The 20,601-nt window shown below is 34.3% G+C and overlaps 1 protein-coding gene across 4 annotated transcripts; it reads right to left on the reverse strand.

The window, feature by feature from the left end:
• Positions 1–12,040: 12,040 nt before the first annotated feature.
• Positions 12,041–19,045, reverse strand: LOC127098421 (cyclin-T1-3). 4 transcript variants are annotated; one of them, XR_007793357.1, is made up of 8 exons: positions 18,810–19,045; positions 17,921–18,503; positions 17,703–17,784; positions 17,363–17,497; positions 15,962–16,137; positions 13,083–13,164; positions 12,692–12,837; positions 12,041–12,340 (listed from the first exon to the last, which is right to left on the reverse strand). XR_007793357.1 is itself a non-coding variant. In XM_051037012.1 (7 exons), exons 2-7 carry the CDS (start codon positions 18,496–18,498, stop codon positions 12,309–12,311), a joined length of 1,149 nt encoding a protein of 382 aa, XP_050892969.1. In that variant the 5' UTR covers positions 18,499–18,503; positions 18,810–19,045; the 3' UTR covers positions 12,041–12,308. The 4 variants fall into 4 exon arrangements, 3 of the variants coding, with proteins under 3 accessions (XP_050892969.1, XP_050892970.1, XP_050892971.1); XM_051037012.1 differs by lacking the exon at positions 13,083–13,164; XM_051037013.1 differs by lacking the exon at positions 12,041–12,340 and having other exon boundaries at positions 13,071–13,164.
• Positions 19,046–20,601: the final 1,556 nt, after the last annotated feature.

Here is a 20,601-nt window from a genome sequence, read left to right on the forward strand (position 1 = left end):
CATACTGATACAAAACAGTTTTTATGAGTTCTTAAAGGGAATGTATCAATGTGAATCTTTATGTATAGACACGAAACAATAGTATAGGCTAAAAACACAAATGAAACATGTAAAATAATGCACAACTAACAATTTGACAATGATCACACAATTTGCTATCATTCAAAACTTATTCAAAGTAAAGAATTTGCTCACAAGCTTCACCGATATCATTGAATGTGCGGATATGGGCATTATCTAAGCTCATGTACCACTTGAGAGCGACACTAGTCAGACTGTCTTGAAAGTAGTGAATCAACAACTGGTGGTTGTCAGTTTGAGTGGACATTTTTCGGGCATACATAGTTAAGTGGCTCATTTGACAAGAATCCCCCTTGTACTTTTCAAATTCAGGTACTTTGAATTTGGCAGGTATTTTGACATTTGGCACATGGCAGAGATCGTGGGCATTCTTCCCAAATAGATCTTTTCCCCTAAGGGCTTTAATCTCCTTTTGCATCTCAGTGAATTGATCTTGGAAATCATCCATTTTCTCATATACTCCCATACTCTCACTTGGAGTGGCGTGAAATACAGACTCTTCGTGGTATGAAGTAGTGTGTATCACAGGAGGTGGCACAGACATGACAGCAGGCACTACAGGAGCTTTAGGAACTTGTGGGAGGTAAGCTTCCGGTGTATAATTTGGTGGCATGCCCCAAGGGAAATTGGGGTGCATCTGATATTGAGGAGCATTCACAGGTGCCATAGAAATGGGCATATATATGACTTCTGAAATTACAGTTCTTTGAATGGTCTATGGAGATGGCTGATTCTGAGCAGCCACCAGCGTTTCCATCATCGTTGTGAGTCTCTCCAAATTGCTTTTGAGTGAAGTAACCTCTTCCCTGAGATCCTGATTTTCCTGTTCAAGTTGTTCCATCCTCTTTTGACGACTAGCTCGAGTGTTGTACCGATGAAACAGTTTGTCTATTGGAGTTAAAGACAGGGATAAGTCTTGGGAATGCAAAAAATGTAATGTTTAGAATGATGTGTGATGTGCAATGCAAATGTCTTTTAAGGAACTTTAATAAACACAATTATTGCAAACATCATGGAGAGAAACATTACTCTTTTGATGGCTAAAAAAAATCTCATTTCATTAATATTGGAAAGATTACAATTTTTGAAGTGCACTTTCAAAAGATATAAGGAAAAAAGCTAGAATCTTAAGGAAGTTGCTAAGAAGAAGATCCAATCCGTCTTTGTAGCTTCCTATTAAGCTCCTTGATTCGGTCATTCATCTGAGTCTTTTCAACCACTAGCTTATCGTCAATCATCTTCCAAGCGCCTGAGGTAGGACGATTATCTGGAATAATGCTAGAGGAAAATAAATCCTCTTGCGCATTTCTTTTCTTATTAGAAAGCTCTTCATCATTCCTTTGCTTCAAGTGTCTTTGAAACTCTTCATTCTCTTCATGGATGATCTGATACTTATTCTTCCAAGCATCCCTTTCTCGTTGCACCCTAGTCAAAGCAATCTTGAGTTTCTCCGCATCAGTCATGAAAATGAGAGAAGGTTCTTTAACAGTTAAAGACAAAGGCTCTTGTCGAGGATAAGGCATTTTCAAACTGACGTCCCTAGTTTGCACCCATTGGAGATAAGGCTCCAAAGAGACACAATCTAGCTTTCCTAGAACTTCTCTTTTTTTCTTATGGACGTGGCGCCAGGCATGCACAATCTTTTCTTTGAATGCTTCGTTCTCCTCTCCTTACTTGAAGAAGAAACTCTCTAAGAAGATGGTGTTAGGCTTGTCCTTCATTGGGTATCCAAATTGACGGCGAGCCAAAATCGGGTTGTAGTTAATGCCCCCCTTTGTACCAAGAAGAGGTACATTAGGAAACTCACCACAACTATCAATAATTGTTACCCCTTCATAAGCACGATCAAACCAATCAATGTCAGAATGAGTGAGAGACATAATCTTTTATGACCCTAACAAACCATCCTTAAGGTCCCAAAAGGCAGTAGATCGAGGCAAGTACGAAATAAACCACTTGTAGAGCAGAGTTACACAACATATGATCATTCCTCCCTTATGAAAGTTCCTGAGATGGACTGAACGGTAAACATCTGCAAGCAAGGTAGGATCTGGATTTCCAATTAAGAATATTTTGATAGCATTAATGTCAACAAAGTCGTCAACATTAGGGAAGAGGAACAATCCATAGACGAACAAGGCAAGAATAGCCTCAAAATCATCCATACTATTCATGCTAGCAAAATAACGAGCTTCCTCTATCAAGTATTAGCAGGCAAGCCAAGAATTTCCTCCTTTTGTAGTTAGATTAGCTTTGATCTCAGACATCTTTAAATGAGTAGCTTCTGCAATGTCTTGATGCTTTGGAATTTCTTCTAAACTGGAAAATGGAACTTGATCATGTATGGTTAGGCCAATCAAGTGAGAAAACTCCTCCAAGGTAGGCACAACCTGATAATCTGGAAAGGTAAAGCACCACTACAATGGATCATAGAATTGAACCAATGTAGCAAGAATCCCCTCCATCATGTTGGTCTTCAAAAGAGGTAGAAGTCTCCCATATTTTCCTTTTAAGTCTTCAGGATTAACCACCAAAGATCCTAGCTCTCTTAAATATTCCAATTTTGGACTTTTGAAAGTGTACTTTTGAGTTCTTATTCTTCCAAAATCCATAGTGAAAGATTCCTATGATATTTGCAACAAATTCTTTTAAGTTCTTTGAAGACTTTAATTAAGATGATGTTAATGAATGCATGATTGTATGAATGCACGAACACATCAAAATCAACAAACATAAGCAAGATATCAAATACATAGGGTTCATAGGTTTGACTTCACGAGCATGAGGCCATGGGTCTAACCATTCCAACAGGGTAAGTGCTAAGGGTTTATCATCAAGACGGGAACCAAGGTTCTAAGAAAGTTCTCAGATTCATAATCCCATCTTTTGGACATTACCGGTTTGGACAAATACTTTTCAACCAACAATATTCTCAAGAGAAACTCATCTGAGTGTAGTATCGTGTATCAACTAATTCAGGTTTACACCTTCATAGTCACTACACTATGTCCTAACTAGGCTTAGTAGGGTAAAGGGATACTATAGTCATCAGCTTCTCAGGCTCCCAGGTTAAAGATAGCAAATGTCTTCATGATTGCTCATTCAACAAATACCATCTCTAAAGGGGACTCCACTAATTGGGGGATTCTCAAGTTAGCTTGTTCGGGATTACTCCACCCAAGCCAACTTGACTATACCACCCTCCTATCTTAATATGCACTCAAGTCCGGGTTAGGACTTATCTTAACACAAAGATCACCCAAGAAAATATAAACAAACAAATAATAAAAAAAATATGAAAACAAAATAGGTATAACCCTTTTGGGAAGTATCCCCAGTGAAGTCACCATTTCTGTCGTGGTGAGTATCGGAGACCAAGCTATTGGGTTAACTTGACTCGTAAAACATTGATATCACCACCGGACTTTTATTTTTCCAAAGGAAGGGGAAAATGTTCAAAATAAACCCAAAATAAACATGCATAGAAAATAGTAAAACTAGGAGCAAAGCAAGTAGAGATCGAAGGTACGTGGATTGGTTATGCAAAGGGAAGGTATTAACACCCTAAACATTTATAATACTCTACATGAACCTTTTGATTTTATCTATGTTTTTAAGAGTTGTTTGCATTTTTTTGATGGGATAGTGAAAGGGGTAAAAAAATGTTTTGGAAAGTGTTACTTTACTAAAGGTAAGTCAAAGTTTGAGTTGAGATGCTTCATGTGTACTAAAGCATTTGTAATTGAAAGATCCATTGACTAAAAGTAAGTCAAGGGTTGTGTTTGAAATGCTTCAGGTGTACTAAAGCATTTTCAAGTATAGTGGAAAGATCCATTGACTAAAGGTAAGTCAAGGTTTGAATGGGTGTTTTAGTTTGAAAAAGGGGTAAGGTTAATGCATGAATGGACAAATGAAGTCAACAAACAAACAAACAGCATATGACTAAGAAGTCAACATAAGATTCTTTCCCTTGGATTTAGGCACATAAATATACATGAGTTGATAAGTTATGAACACGCTACTTACATGTTTTTGAAGTATGATGATCATAAACAAGACATGACAAAGGTTTACATAACACCACAAGAGATAGCACATGAACAAGTATGAGATACATATTCAATCATCATGGGAGTTTATAAAGGAAAGACTTGGATGAAGTGGTAAACAATTACAAGATATGTATATAACATCACAAATTGGGATAGAGTTACAAGACATGATTTAAACAAGTGTACATTACTCAACACAAGGGTATCAAACCACATAAGATAAGTATCATAATCAAGATATATGGTTGGCAAGTCAAGTTGTGACAAAAGAAAGATATTCAAAACATGGATCATATGAACATGGTATGGACAAAGTAAAATCTTAAGTGGATCATTATGCATACAAGTTAAACAATAGGAAAGAGCATGTTAGAGACAAGTTTAGACCTAAACCCTAATCATGGCATGAATAATAAACAAGCAAGTGGGAACCCTAATCATCTCCTAACCATTCATTCAAACATGTTTTCAAGGTGAATCAATTTAGACATGATATGAAAATAATCAAGTTTAAACATGTTAAGTGCAACAATCAACATTTGAAAGAGTGTGCTATGATCATACAAACATTCAACAACAAGAAAAAACAAGAGATAAACCAAAGAGATTGATTAGGATCCTTAAAAATACCTAAAAAATAACATGTTTTCTATCCAATCAAAAGTGGTGAAATAAATAATATTTTTGGAATTTTTTGATGTCATTATAAAATAGACATTCTCATGAACACATGGCAAAAAGAATAGATACTTGGATGAAGTGGTAAACAATTATAAGATATGGATATAACATCACAAATTGGGATAGAGTTACAAGACATGATTTAAACAAGTGTAAATTACTCAACACAAAGATATCAAACCACATAAGACAAGTATCGTAATCAAGATATATGGTTGTCAACTCAAGTTGTGACAAAATAAAGATATTCAAAACATGGATCATATGAACATGGTATGGACAAATTAAAATCTTAAGTGAATCACTATGCATACAAGTTAAACAAGAGGCAAGAGCATGTCAGGGACAAGTTTAGACCTAAACCTTAATCATGACATGAATAATAAACAAGCAAGTGGGAATCCTAATCATCTCCTAACCCTTCATTCAAACATGTTTTCAAGGTGAATCAATTTAGACATGATATGAAAATAATCAAGTTTGAACATGTTAAGTACAACCATCAACATTTGAAAGAGTGTGCTATGATCATACAAACATTCAACAACAAGAAAAAACAAGAGATGAACCAAAGATATTGATTAGGATCCTTAAAAACACCTAAAAAACACATTTTTTCTATCCAATCAAAAGTGGTGAAATAAATAATATTTTTGGGTTTTTTGGTGTCATTATAAAATAGACATTCTCATGAACACATGACAAAAAGAATGGGTAAAAAATGTTAAGGGATCATGAAGTTATGGATATTTGAAGTTATGAAGAAAAATAAACATTTAACAAGTGAGAAAAAATATACATTACACTGGCCAGGTTCGAATCCATGTCCTTGGGGTTCCATGTACTGTTTGGAAAAAATAAAAACCAAAGTTTGGGGCAAGGGGGATTTGAACCCAATACCTTTTGGTTACAAGTGACATTGGACGCACACTACTACCACTGGGGTGACTATACATCCGTTAATTAAAATGTAAACAATTGTATATAGCAGATAACACATTTCCTTTGACTTTTTTCAATGCCAACTCAGCATCATCTTTAACCTCTCTCTCTCTCTCTCTCTCTCTCTCTCTCTCTCTCTCTCTCTCTCTCTCTCTCTCTCTCTCTCTCTCTCTCTCTCTCTCTCTCTCATTTTTGTTTTTTTTACTTCCATTATCTTTCAAATCTTCCATCAATCATATCTCTCTCATTTCTCAACCATTTTTCATGAAGTAAACATCAAAATTGCTTAGAAAAATGCAAGGAACACAATGGTATGATAATTTTTAGCTAATACTCAAAGATGAAGATGCACGAAGGCGAAAATCAGAACTGAAACTTTAGGTTTCATGCAACTTAAATTCACATAAACAACAATATAAATGACATGTAATCTAATGATCCTTATTAACACAATAAATGCTACATGTTTGCTTAAGAAATCAAAATGAAATGACGTATGTATGATGAGTTTCAAAGTGCAAGAATATACCTAATGGAGCAAGGTCCAATGCCTCTTCAACACTACTTCCAGCTACTGTTTGATGCCTCTCCTAATGCTTATGAGTTCCTAGAAGATGATTGGAACCTTTGGTTTGCAGAATGCACGAGCCAAATGAGAGAATGGAGGTTAAGGTTGAAAAGCTCTCAAGAATGGAGTTTTTCTTTGAAAGCTTAGTGTGTGGATAGATGAGGTTTTGTCCTCTATTTATAGGGATCCTTGAGGGTTCTAGAAGCCTCAAATATCATAAAATAATTGTGGCTTGTACTGGTTTTCTTGCTTGGTTGGTTCTTGCACAAAACACCAAGTAGGAAGCATGGAAAACGCACGGGGGCATGAAGTGTTTTGGTGAGATTTTTCAGGAGTGTAGGAGTTGACTTGAGGTTTAGAGTTGGTATGTCTTAGAACCAAATCCATTTGGGAGCTCAATGGTACTTAATGTTGGGTTAAAGCCACTTTACACAAATGGAAGTGTAACCTTTATGCCAAAAATGGAAAGATTCATTGTGTAATGGCTTGGTTGCTTAGATAATGGCTCAAAAGTGTGTGATCTTCTGATTAGAGTGAGATTTAGAAGCAAAAAGTACATGTACTTGTGGATTTGTTTGGATTTGTAATGTATTTTGGCTTGGAATTTGACCAATGAACCATTCCATGAGGTTGTCTTCCCAAATTCGATTCTCTTAGCTCAAGCATGGGAATTTCTTGATCTTGAACATTTTGGAAAGATGGAATCATGATCTACAACTTTCATGTTGATCACTTTGTTTTAATCAGTTGGTATCTTGGTGAAAAATTGGCATAAATTGGTCACTTGACTAGGTCAACATGCTGAAAAATTCACCAAGTGTTTTACCACTTGACAAACAAATGAATCATCCACTTCATGACCCCACATCTCCTTATTCGTGCATTTTTTGAGGTTTCATCACTACATAGGGAAAAGTTGAAGTATGAATCAAGGTATTTAATCTGATCATTGGAGCAAAGAAAATGGTGGCTTGGATCACAAGTTATGGCATTGGGAAATTGGGTACTTGGACATGATTTTTAGGGACTTAGTAAAATTTTCAAATTCTCCATCTTTGCCCTTTTTGCAAGTAACCTTGATTTTCTTGACTAAACTTGATCAAATGACTTCAATGATCATATTTTCATAATCCTTGACTTGAAAAGTCCATAGTTGACTAAAAATCTTAAAAGTCAAACTTTGACTTTAAGCATTTGTTGACTTTTCATCAGTTGTGTTCAAACTTTCATCTGTTTATGAACCTAACCTCTTGAGCCATCTGAATTATATGAGTGGGTTATGAGGACACATTTGAATACCTTGGATCATACCTCAAGCCATAGGATCATGCTTTGGTCAAAGAGCCAACATTAAGCTGACTTTGACCAAAACCCTAATTTTGAGTGTCAGATGAATTGTGCCTTGATGAATTTGAATTGAGGTGAGTACAAACTTTGGTTGTTGATGGAGGGAGACTCTTGATCACCTTGATATATCTATGATCCCACTAAGCCTTGATTGATCCATCCCTTTTACTTCTTGATGCCAAAACCCTAACTTGCAAACAAAGCAAAGCAAGACATATATTTTTTTTGTATTCTTGTGGGGTTAGCAAAGCATAAGGATATACACAAAAGTATTTGATGACCTTGATGTTATGCAAATGATACAAATTATAAAGGATCTCAGGTGTGGAAATTAGGGTATTACAATTAGTAAATCGCTTTTGCAAATTAAGAATAGATTATCCGCGATGCATTCTAAATATTTCATATTCTTGTGATAAAGTATTGAGTTTAGATCTTTTTACCTCTACCCTACCTTCATGAGTCACTTCTAAAGTTTCCCAAATCTATTTTGTTGTTTTACAATGAGATATACGAAATAATTTATCCATTCATGGGGATTATTAAAGCATGTTATTCACCTTCTTGTCAAATAAGACTTTCTTCTTGTCATTATAATCCCAGAGCCTTTTACTTTTACGTGTTCTACATCATTGATTACCGTATTATCAATATATGGATCATTTTCAACAACATCCCATATTTCTTCTCCCCGTGCTTCCAAATATACTTGCATGTGAATCTTCCAAAAATAATACTGTTCAACAACAAAGCATGGAGCTTTGTTGTTACTACCGTCATTTGTAAAAATTGGATTAGCGGAAGCCATATTTCTGGATCAAGGAGAAAGTTACAGTAACTTATTTTAATGCTAAATCTAAAGGGGGTGAATTAGATGTTGGGTGAGAATATGGATACAAAGATGTCTAGAAGGGGGGTTGAGTAGACCCTTTTGTTAGACGTTAGACTTCAATCTAGAAGGGAGGTGAATAGTTCACTAGTTAAAACTTTGAACAAAAAACTGTTTTGAAAATTTATGGCAAGCGGAAGTAACCCGGATCGAATCGTCTAACTAAACCGCTATCAAAAAGCTCAGATATGCATAATTGAATCAAAGTTAATGATAATTACAACAAATTAATCAACAATTGGTCAACCGTAATCAATTGAATGCAATGCTAAGAGTATAGACTATTCGCAATGATAAAAACACACAAAAATACTATAAAGGTAAATTATCGAACACCTTGTGTGCAATTGATTTAGTTTAGAATTATAAATAGTTTTGTTGATCTTCAAATTCAATCACAATCTAAAGGATTCTTATAGACTCAAAAAAATCTCTTTTAAAAGGTTTATAAAAAATCTATCAAACCATATTGATCGCACAATCGATGTATTCAATAATTTGCAAGTAAATATATATATATATATATATATATATATATATATATATATATATATATATATATATATATATATATATATATATATATATATATATATATATATATATATATATATATATATATATATATATATATATATATATATATATATATATATATAGTACATAAGGATTTTTTTAGGAAATTCCCCAATCGACCTCGCTAGGGATACGTCCGCCTTCAATTCGAACTCGAATTGAGATAATGAAATTCACCTTAGTATACAAGAGAAATGTAGCAATCCAACTCTACAAACCCTAATTTTGATGTTGATTCTGACATTCTCTCTTCCCTTGATCAAAGCTTGATAAAGTAACCCAACAATACCAATTTAATTCACCATCTCACATTACTTCTTTGCAATAAACCCCCTTGTTCTTCAAAGCTTTCACTCGATCGAATCTAAATTGTGAATTGTTGTAACCCAAGATTTACCAATATGACCCACCGTCCCACGCTACTCCTTTGCAAGAACCTTTCGTTCTTCAAAGCCTTCACTCGATCAAATCCAAATTGTGTAACCTTATCTAAAACCTTAAAATCTCTAATTGATCTTGAAGGAAAACCCCAACTTGGTTTTCTTATTTGAAACCCTTAAAGATCTCAACCCAATATACAATTCAATTAACCTAAATTGGATGTTATCAACGATTCTAGATGACCCCTAAACAAAGAATGATTATGTGTAATTTGTTTATGTGTATGCATAGAATAAGGTTGAATATGATGAGAACACTTTGAAATCCCGGTTTCATGTAGGTTTACTCTAGAACCTTACTAGAAATGATGTATGCATGAAGTATATAATGTATGCAAGTTAGAGGCAAAAAGGAATGCAAAAGATTTGAAACAGAATGCAAATTTTCAAGATTTTTAATGCATGTTTCGACCTGTATAGGTCATGTGTCGACCTGTATAGGTCATGTGTCGACCTGTATAGGTCATGTGTCGACCTGTATAGGTCATGTGCCGATCTATAGAAGCGACACATCAAACAGAAGCTACATGCTTTAAAATTGAGGTACATGAGTTGACCTGAAAATCGTATGTGTCGACCCATAGGAAAATGTTTCTTCCATGTGTCGACCTATATCACGTATGTGTTGACCTATATACTTCTTTTTCATATAAAAACTTGTTTTTCATGCATGGAACCTTTTCTAACTAGTTTCGAAATGTTTTTATGCTTCCTAATATTAAGATACACATTAAGACTCATAGGATACCGTCCAATATACATAAACTCTAAAGTATCATAGTTTTGACATCATACAAAATACATCTAACGAAAAGTTGCCCTCACATCTTTTTCCCTTAAAATAATTTTAAAAACATTTTAGGTCCCATAAACTAAATTAGAGATTTTAAGAAGTGCGAAAGCAAAACACAAAAATACGAGAGCTTGGAAGAATGTCAATGAATCAAGCCATACGAGGTTACCAAGGGGATGATTGTTTCTAGTGCAAGTCACTTACGAGATAACTAAAATCTCTTTAGACAAAGAGATTTAAAAACACTTTACTTAGATGTTCTTAACAAAGCTTAATTGGCTTCATGATGATTATACAAGAATGATATACCGTATACCTAAGCTTATACATTAAATCACTATAGGATGGTCTAACCTATATGGCTTACAATCAATATAATTATGCAACAACGCAAAGCAAATATGAATGAATGCTTGCAAAAATAAAAGGGAAAAGGGAAAAGATACACAAAGATATATAATATTTTGGCGTTTATCCTTGATTTGCCTATTGCACTCTTCAATGGATGATTCCATCAGAACATAATCACGTTCTTTCAATATTTTGATTATAAAGAACTATCACAAGATAATTCCCCTTGTTGATCTAGACACTAAACTGCTAACAAAAACAAGATCCCTCAAGATCCTGATCCAATAACCTTGCTATCAACAATAACCTGCTCCAAGTATTCGTGTGTGGCGATCCCACTGATCCCACAAATTTCTTATCTAAGAGGTTACCATTAACTGAGCATATATTTTATAACTCCCAAATTTGTATGTGATCAATATTTCTCTAACTCCACCAAAGAAGGACAACTTCAAACTCCGCCTTACAGACCGTTGATACTTGATCTTGCCAAAGTCTTCCTTGGAATATATTGGAATCTCTCTTCTTGATAGATAATAAACCAATAGAAAATTTTATTTAAGAAATGATATTTGCACCTATTACACAACAACCCGCTTCTCACAAAAACATTAGATACCCTAATGTGCCACTAGTCTCCCTTAACACTCAATCTTTAAAGGAAGGTCTGCCATCAAAGGAAAAAAAAACTAAGGATAAAGATGATGAACAATTCCAAATAATCTCAACCAACCATTGAAATTACAACGTGTTAGTCAAGTAATTCAGTTTCGGTGAATAAAGAAGACACACAAGATTTTGTCAAGTTTCTAGGTGAATGGGTCTTGGTTATTGATTGATATCAAGAGCTTGATCAATCACAACAAGATTGATAAACTCTCTCTCTAATTCACACAAAGATAATAACAAAATTGCACAAGAACAAGATATAACAAAAAGAGATAATGAATTGACACGAATTCAATATCAAGAAGTTAGTTTTTGGAGAATAAGAGAGAAATTAATGGTGTAAGGATGAACACACTAAGAAGAGAAGACAAAATCACATTTTTGTATCTATGTATTTCATCATAGGTTTAACACACTTGTTAATTTCACTAGAAGAAACAACTATTTAAATAAGAGATAGAAAATTGGATTTTTAGAAACGTGATTCGAATCAAGAAGGATTTGTGATTCGAATCAATCTGGATAGGCCCAAAAAAGACAAATCATTCCAATGATCACACAGTCAGAGTTTCGACTTATTTCCAAATTCCAATGATGCCAAGACAATCAGAAAAAAAAAGTACTTAACTTATTTCCAATTAAGCCCAGACAAACAGAAAAAAATGTATTTATCTTATTTCCAAAGAACACAAGACAAACAAAAAATTTAAATCCAAGCCAGATAATGGCATATTCGAAGTTTTAAATTATTTTATGTGCACGCACGAGTAGGGTCTAAACTCCAAAAAGCAAACAGGAAATTTAACCGATATCAAACTCTAGAAACAACACTGATGATCTGTGATTCTATTTCTGAAGTATGTGAAGTATTTAAAATCTACTTTACTGAGAACTATGGTATAACATTTCTATTATCCTTCTAGAAGAGCTCCATTAATTGCTGCGAAACATCTGCATCAATGAGAGAACTGATATCACTTATCACGAACTAATAATAAAAGCATATTATTAAGTTCAGAAACAAATTTTCAAGACACTTCCCTGACTAGTTTCCGAGTTTCAAATGAACAAGTTAAACAAACTTTAGAAGATATAATAAACCCTTTTTTCATTTTCGAAAAACAAATTGTTAAACTGGTAGCTGATATTTTTCCTGTGCAAGATTTTGTCTTAATAAAATAGGTTTTTCCTAAATCTTAGCAACATGCAATTCATATGTCTATTGCTACTTAATCAACCATTTCAAAATAACATAAAAAATTAAACACTGCTACTTGATAATTATAATAACGAATACAGTACCTTGAAGAATTGATGGGGTTGCCTGAAACTCTTGCCAGATATTCTGATAAGCAGAAAGGTCCATGTTCAGAAACTTGGCAGCAAGGTATGCAGCTCCAGCAGCTATTTGATCAGGTTTAAATTGAAGCCATAGAGAGCTCCGAAGCCTGCAAAAAAAAAAATCAGCTTCAGCAAGGTAAACACCAACACCACTAGCATTGCTTATCACAAACAGAGACAGTGATACAAACATAAATGCTCAAACTAACCATCCAAGGAAACACTAAAAGAAGATTCTCGAACAACTTAAGCATATGTTGCAACCATGGCTGATCATGTCAGCTATCATAATGAGCATTAACATGAACTAAAAAATACAAATAGTATTCAACATTCATACCATGTTCCTTACCAACTCTAATAGCAGCAACTCATGAAGATTACTATGCCAAGAATTTGAGTAGCATTGTTGATAAGAGTACCAAACTATAGCACTATCATACACACATTTAGAGAACTTATCAGACTTCAAGACCCAACTCTGCTGTGGGAGGCTCTAAACTCCAGAAATTTATGCAATCAAAATATTAAAGCATGCATAGAGCTGCTTATTCCAAACAAATGAACTTTCAAAGCTAATGCCAATGCCACCTCTTGTCAACATATATTGTCTTGGAGAGCCTTGCTACCATTTACATTGGGATACTTATAATGAATGCAAATTATTCCACATACTACAGCATAAAACAAAACCCAACCATTTTGTAGCAGATGCAAATTGAAATTATAAAAATCATTACACAATATGGAGCATCTGAAAAATGGGAATTGCAGTAAAATTGAATTGTCTTTGCCCAAAAAAATTTCAAAGCAAAAAAGCCTCTTGATGAAAGACACGGACAGATTTGTTTAGTTCAGATTTAGAATGATCTAAAACAAAAAAACAGTCATATATCCTACCACTTTTATCAGATTCGATAGGGGGAGATCCTTTTTGTGACATGAAGGTGCAAGGGGAATACAATTTGAGGCAACACAACACCACCACAAGAAAACCTTTTGATCAGAAATCAGGGGAGGTACAAGCTGAGCTAAACCAAAATTTACAGCCATCTAACATACAGACCGTCCCTTCTGAGGTGGAAAAGCGGTTAAATGGAAAAGAACAAAAAGTTTCCATTTTTTACCACCCTCAATATCATTCAAAGCTAACAGGGGGTCACACTGAAGGTCTAATAGGAGAAGAGAAAGGTAAAAAGAAAAAGGGCAGCTATTCACAACATAGTAGCACCTGTGCAGGACTCTCTTGAGCAATATAGTCATGTTACTGTCTATATTGCCAAAACAAGAATAAGAGAATAAAGAAGGCAACTGTTCACAACCCATCCAACAAAGAAAACCTTAAGTCAATGTACATTTTGAGTATTTGAACTCAAAAGGAAACAAACTCACTTTTTATGCATAACCTATTCAACTTAGCAGACCCTCGATACAAAGGGATATCAGTGTGGTACCACCAGTATTGATATTTCATGTAGATGCCAAGTCATTTGAAGTACAATACAACTCAGCCACTAAATGCCAAATAATGAGAAGATGAAAGTAAAATGTGAGTCAGCTCCAATTTAAGGCTTGAATTTACAAGACATGCATCATATATTGGGGAAGATAATTGAATAATATAAACTGGCTACAACAATTCTGGACAGAATGGCATAAAATCAACTGCAAATGCATTTCCTGAAAAAATTGTTATAAAATGCATTTTCTGAAAAATAGCATACATTAGATATTGATGCAACGATTATCAAAAAAAAAAAAAAAAAGAGGAAAAAAAAGTTAAAAGTTAAAAGTTAAAAACAAGGACAACAATGTCCAACTATCAAGAATGAATCCCAAGTAATGTCAAAAGTTAAAACAGAATTTATTGCTAAGTGAGAGTAAGTCAGACTGTTCAAATCTTCAATTCCCAATGCAAACTTAATAACTAGATGTTCGTAAATGAACAAAGAAACAACTAAATGAACAGATGGGAAAGTGTAGGAGATGGCATAGCTGGACCGACTGAACAACAGGAAAAAAAAGGTCCAAATTGTTCAACAAATCAGTTGTCTTGCCTAGGAACAATTTTCTCCAAGTCAATTTATAGACCAAAGAAAAAAGATTCCTTCAACTTTTTAGAAAAGAAAACACAAACACATCGGGCAGTATAGGGTCTATTTTTTTGTCATATAAAAAGCATTCCAGAAGCAGGATAAAAATCCATTTTCCTTCAAGTTAGTGTTGTCAAATAGTGGTGCTATAGCGGAATTTGAACAAATCACTGTTGTTCCGCGACAAGCTATTTCATACAAAGTATTGTAAAACAACAACGCTATAGCCTTGTAGCAAAGCAGAATTTGAACCAGGTGTTATTTTCAGCTATTCTCTGCTTCACATCATAAATTGACTCTAGTGGAGAAGGACCGGTTTTGATTTATGAGTTATGACTAACAAACACTTGTTCAGGAAAACAAGATTCCAACCATATTTGAAATTCAGACTGTTCACTTCTTTTTGTTGGCTTGAAACATTACTTAGATCATCTTCTTTTCATCCAGGTCACTAAAGATTAATGATAGGCCATTTGGCCAATGGTGACCAGCACAAACTACAACACAATGAGGGTTTGACAGAAAATATGTGTGGGGCATAGGGCTCTTGGTTATAGCCCATAGAAAAATAAATAGATTTATATATTCATGGTAAATCAATCCATTAGACATCAGCAGTTCAACTTCAGATGTAAAACAAAACTTTCCAAGAACAGCAAATCAATCCACCCGCTAAGAATATCATACAGGGCAGCATAATATTCTTGTCAAGATCCTGCAAATTATATGCATGCCAAAACAATCAATATCCCATGACAAATAGCTATAGTGAAGTTGGGCTAATGAAAATTATTGCAAATTAACATTATTTTGGACCAAAATTTAGGAGGGACACCGAGGTATCTTCCTCAGCAACAAGAACTCCACACATCAAGACATGCTAATTTCTTGAGATTTATCACTCAGTGCCCCGTGTACTGTTTCCTAGACTAGTAATTTTTTCATTCGAGTCACTTGTTAGATAAAGGGCTAGTCAGAACCAATTAAAGGGATACCTGAAGAGGACACCATCAAAAGCTCAGAACATCACATACAAGTTTCATATGAGTGGAACTAGTTTTACCCTTGAGACGAACGATATAAACAAGCATTACTGCTGCAATCATAAAGGAGTAAGATTTAAAATAAGAAAACTCACCCTTCACTGACCAAGTTTAAAGCCATATTCACCAAAACAGTCTTTGAAAGACCAAATTTGCTAAGGACAGATGTAAGAGGTGCATATGGGTGTCGCACATTGAGTTCAAAATTTAGAGTTGTGAGTATCAACTGTTCAGCCTCAAGCACCTGTTCACGTAACTGTTCAAACCAATCCTGTGGAAAACTCAAATCAAGTCAATATAAATGAAAAATTACAACCAAAGTTTGACAAGTACCAACCAATAATAGAGCATAAGAACTACGGTCATTCAAAGGGAAACGTTAACTTATTTGAACTGACACTATCTTCAACAGATAATAGTCTAGGGGTGTTCACGGTCCGGTTTGGATCGGTTTTGAGACAAAATATCATCCGATCCAAAATATATAAAGCATACGGTTTGGTTCGGTTTTTGGATGACAACAAGAAAAATCCAATCCAATCCAATCCAATTTATACGGTTTACTTCGGTTCGGTTGAATCGGTTTTATTCGGTTTTTAAATCAACACTGTGAAATTTAAAACGAATATATTTCAATACCAGTTACAATTATGCCTCCAACGTCTACTAAGACAATATCTAATTTTCATATTATATGGCTATTTGATGTCATTGTTGCAAAGATTCATTATAATATATGGACAATATCTATCCCAACGAAATAGACATTGCTGTAATAAATATTTTATATGGAGACCTGCTTACTTAGTGCTTATAGGGAGACTTGTAATATAAATTAAATATATGACAAATATATATGACAGTAACATACCAAAGCTGCATTAAAGTGAATATAATAATAAAACTTCAAGAAAAATATCAATGACAGCATAATTGATAGTTTCAAAATCACAGCCTGCAACATTGATAGACAAATCTAAAATTTTCTAATTATCCTGAAATTGCTCCAGCTTCACAATAATTATCCTGCAATTGCTCCAGCTTCACAATCTACCCAATTCTTTCAGATATCAAAAGCTAATCAGAGTCTATAATTAATTTAATAGGATGAGTAAATGGAAGTAATACCGGTTCGGTTTGGACCGGTTCGGTTTTCATGAAGCCAACCGTAAACCGAACCGAACCGATCGGTTATGCAACATGGTGATCCAAATACATCCAAAAAAAATCGGTTTTTTTGGATTTCGGTTTTTTCGGTTCGGTTTTTGGTTTTTTTTTTGGATTGGATTGGATCTGAACACCCCTAGATAATACCCATCTTGAAGTTTATGGTGATTCAGCATACATATTCATAAGTAATTTCAAAAACATAACAAGCATATTTCACTCACAGATCAATAGAGCCTATTATTATACAGTGATATCTTTTGCATGCCTTCCATGGGCAACATAGTACAAAAGAGGAAAGAATTTGGGGTAGTTTGAAGTATACTCACAACAGGAAACCAGTAGGATAAGAAAGCAAATTCTTGTCTGTGTAAGATTTCACTGGATGTTCTCAATACGCTATTCAAAGGGCATGGAGATTCTTCTGACTTCCCAGAAAGAAAAAGAGCAGCAGTAGCTATCAACTGCAATAGAGATCAAATTTAATAAAAACACAGCTTAATTGAAATAAAATATGAACCACCAGCATTTTAATAAATATGAGCAACAAATTTTCTTTGAATTTCTAGTAGTAAAACAAATTGCACACATGTTGTAGTTCTATTGAAACATTTAGTAATTCGAAAAGTAAAAGATGAATTTAGAACTGGGGCATTATTAAAAACTCACAAATCTGTCATGGCATGCATGCGATTGTCGAACAAAAAACCGGTGGCACAGAACCATGGATGTCCCAATGGTAGTTTGTGGCCTGTAAACAAACATGATGCAATTTTAGCTGCTACAATAAATGAAACTAATCAACAAAGCAACATCATATAAGAATATAAACAGTATAATTCTAAAAAAAAAGACTATTTCCATGTGACTAGCAATGTGAGTCTTACAGCTCAAGCCTAGTTCCGAGATTCTGAAGGAAGGCACAATAAGAATACCGCAAATGGGCTTCATGGCGCACATCAATACCATCTTTTCTTGATGGAGAGTTTCTATCAATATCATCCCTTGACATAAAGACCGGTGTGTCATCATCAAATATGGAGAAACCAGGTTTAACGCTAGCTGAGGTATAAGCATTGGATCTTGTAGGATGAGCTTGAAAACTCCTAACATTGTCATGGATGGTGGCTGGCAAATTGAACTTCTGGATTTCAACCCGATCGGGGGCTGAAAATTTTCTTTTCTTCAGAGAAGACGGGCCAACATCAGCATAATTAGCATAATCCGCATTGCATTGGTTGAGGTTGCCACCACGGTGCCCAAAATTGATCTGGTTGTCATAGTAATTGTTATAATTCCACTGATCATTGGTCTGGTTGTCATAGTAATTGTTATAATTCCTCTGATCATAATGGTTTCTGCTCCTCTTCCTATCAGTGTTGCCAGTGTTGTTTCCATCATAGGTGGGCCAATAGCCACCATTAAAAATTCGATCTTCAGCTTGATAATTACGGACAAAAGACATAATTCCTGCAACAAAATTATACATACAATTAAATAAATTGATAACTCATCACTACAAAGTTAAGGAATTATAACATCTGATTAAGGTGTTCAGGATTCCCTTGATAAATTATGGTGAAAAAACACAATTTCAACATGAATTATAACATCTGATTACACTTCCACAAAGATCCATAAAAAAACAGATAATTCAAATACTGGTTTTTCTAAGAATTTGAAGGTGTAAATTCAATCAAGAACGTGAATTATGAAACTAAACCATCAGAAAATTCAAACAAAGTGATTCTGAGATAACAGGATTTGCCAGAATACCTGAGGGAGCCGCGCAGCAGATCTGACAAATTGGTTGAGATCGGTGATTGGATTGGGGAAAAGAAATTAGGGTTTTGAAAAAGAAGGGGTAGCTTGTATTTGAAGGTGAGAAAAAGGAAAGAAAAGTTGGATTAATCAAACGGCAAGGTTCATCCACATTTTAAAACTTGGGTTGGGTTGGTAATTGATTACCAAGCCCACCATTTATCAACCTCTTATTTTACCAACCGATTTTTTTTCTCTTATGAATAAAAATATATGATATTACATAAATGATAAATCTTCATGAGATAGCATGAGACACAAATCTCAAATTAGTATAATGAATACTAATTAATAAGACTCTCACATTTTTATTGTTCAGGTATCATACTTACTAAAAAAAATACAAATGTGTGATACCTCTGTGCTAACAGGGGTGACGTGATCAGAGATTTTAAAAATGTGTGGTGGTTTATAGTAAATTTACAGTTGTGAAAAATCTTGTTTGGTGAGGTTTTTATAAAGTGGGAGTACACTCACGAGAGTGAGGAACTCTGTATTTTTTGGAGGTGTTCGTGAGGAATTCAAAATATCTCTCTCAATTCTAAGGATGAGATACTTATATAGACTTATAAGCTTGAATTTATGGGCTCCTGAGAAGTAGTAATTGTTTCACCTTGATTAGAGAGGTTGTTGACAGTCTACTTTTTAGGAAATCTTGACGAGGACTTCTTGCACATGCGGTTATACGTTATGTATATGTCACCCTCCACGTTTCTCATTAGGGTGAGTCATCTACTGAGTGGGGGTTACGCCTGGATAGTATATTCTATGGCAGGCGCCTGATGAGGTTTGGCCCTGTATCGTCCTATTGTGAACTTTTACAAATATATAACTACATATATAAATATTGCAATGAAGAATTAAGAGGTGGATAAATGAAAAAAAATTGTTTTATGTTGACACTATAATGAATATAAAAATATTAACATAAAAATTAATATACTATATTTCTTTATTAAAACAGAAATCAGTGTTTAGTTATATATTCAATTAAAGTAAATAAACTTCAATAGAATTGAATTTTTAAGATTAGACTTCACTATGATGAATTAGTAATGATGTTAAAAATGGATAAATCTAAGGCATCATTTAATCAAAATGTGTGTTAAGAAGACACAAAGACGATTTGTAATAGGATGGAAATGAAGAATGTGATGTCTCATATTATATACTTGGAGCTCCCAAGTGTATTTGGCAGGTCTAAGAATGAGATTTTTTTCATTTGTAATTGGTCGGATATGGATGAAGCAAAAACTATGGAAGGATTTTTTTTATCTCAAGAGCAGTGAAAGATACTCTTATCAAAGCAGTTGCACAACCAATTTCGAGCTATATTGTAAATTGTTATAAGTTGTCAAGGGAGTGTTGTGATGAGGGAAATTATGCAAGATAAATTTTGGTGGGGATCAAAGGAGGGGAGAAGGAAAATTCATCGGATGAGTTGGAATAGATTGTCTAAAACTAAAAATATAGGGGGAATGAGCTTCAATGGAAGAGAGAACTTATTTTCCCTAATTTCAACCTTTTTCAAGTAAAATAAATAATGAGTATCCCTCTATCATTTATATAACCTAAAGATATGTTGATGTGGATTAAGAGAATAATGGGGAGTAAACTGTGAAATCAGTTTATCACTTGATTGGAAAATGTAGGAGTATTAAGCAGACAAGACCACCCACAACACACGAGGACCAAGCTAGAAATAAATTTGGAATGTCAATCTTTCAAATTCCATCGGAAATTTCAT

The sequence above is a fragment of the Lathyrus oleraceus genome, chromosome 6 (assembly GCF_024323335.1).
Source record: "Lathyrus oleraceus cultivar Zhongwan6 chromosome 6, CAAS_Psat_ZW6_1.0, whole genome shotgun sequence".
NCBI classification, from domain to species: Eukaryota; Viridiplantae; Streptophyta; class Magnoliopsida; order Fabales; family Fabaceae; genus Lathyrus; species Lathyrus oleraceus.

Bases quoted from the DNA above. Each gene is read 5' to 3' on its own strand.
- LOC127098421 (XM_051037012.1), bottom strand. From the start codon at position 18,498: ATGTCTTTTGTCCGTAATTATCAAGCTGAAGATCGAATTTTTAATGGT. The intron at 17,498-17,702 runs GTGAGTTTTTAA...TCTCTATTGCAG, and splicing joins ATGCATGCCATGACAGATTT to TTGATAGCTACTGCTGCTCT. The intron at 12,341-12,691 runs GTACTGTATTCG...TCATTGATGCAG, and splicing joins AACCCCATCAATTCTTCAAG to ATGTTTCGCAGCAATTAATG.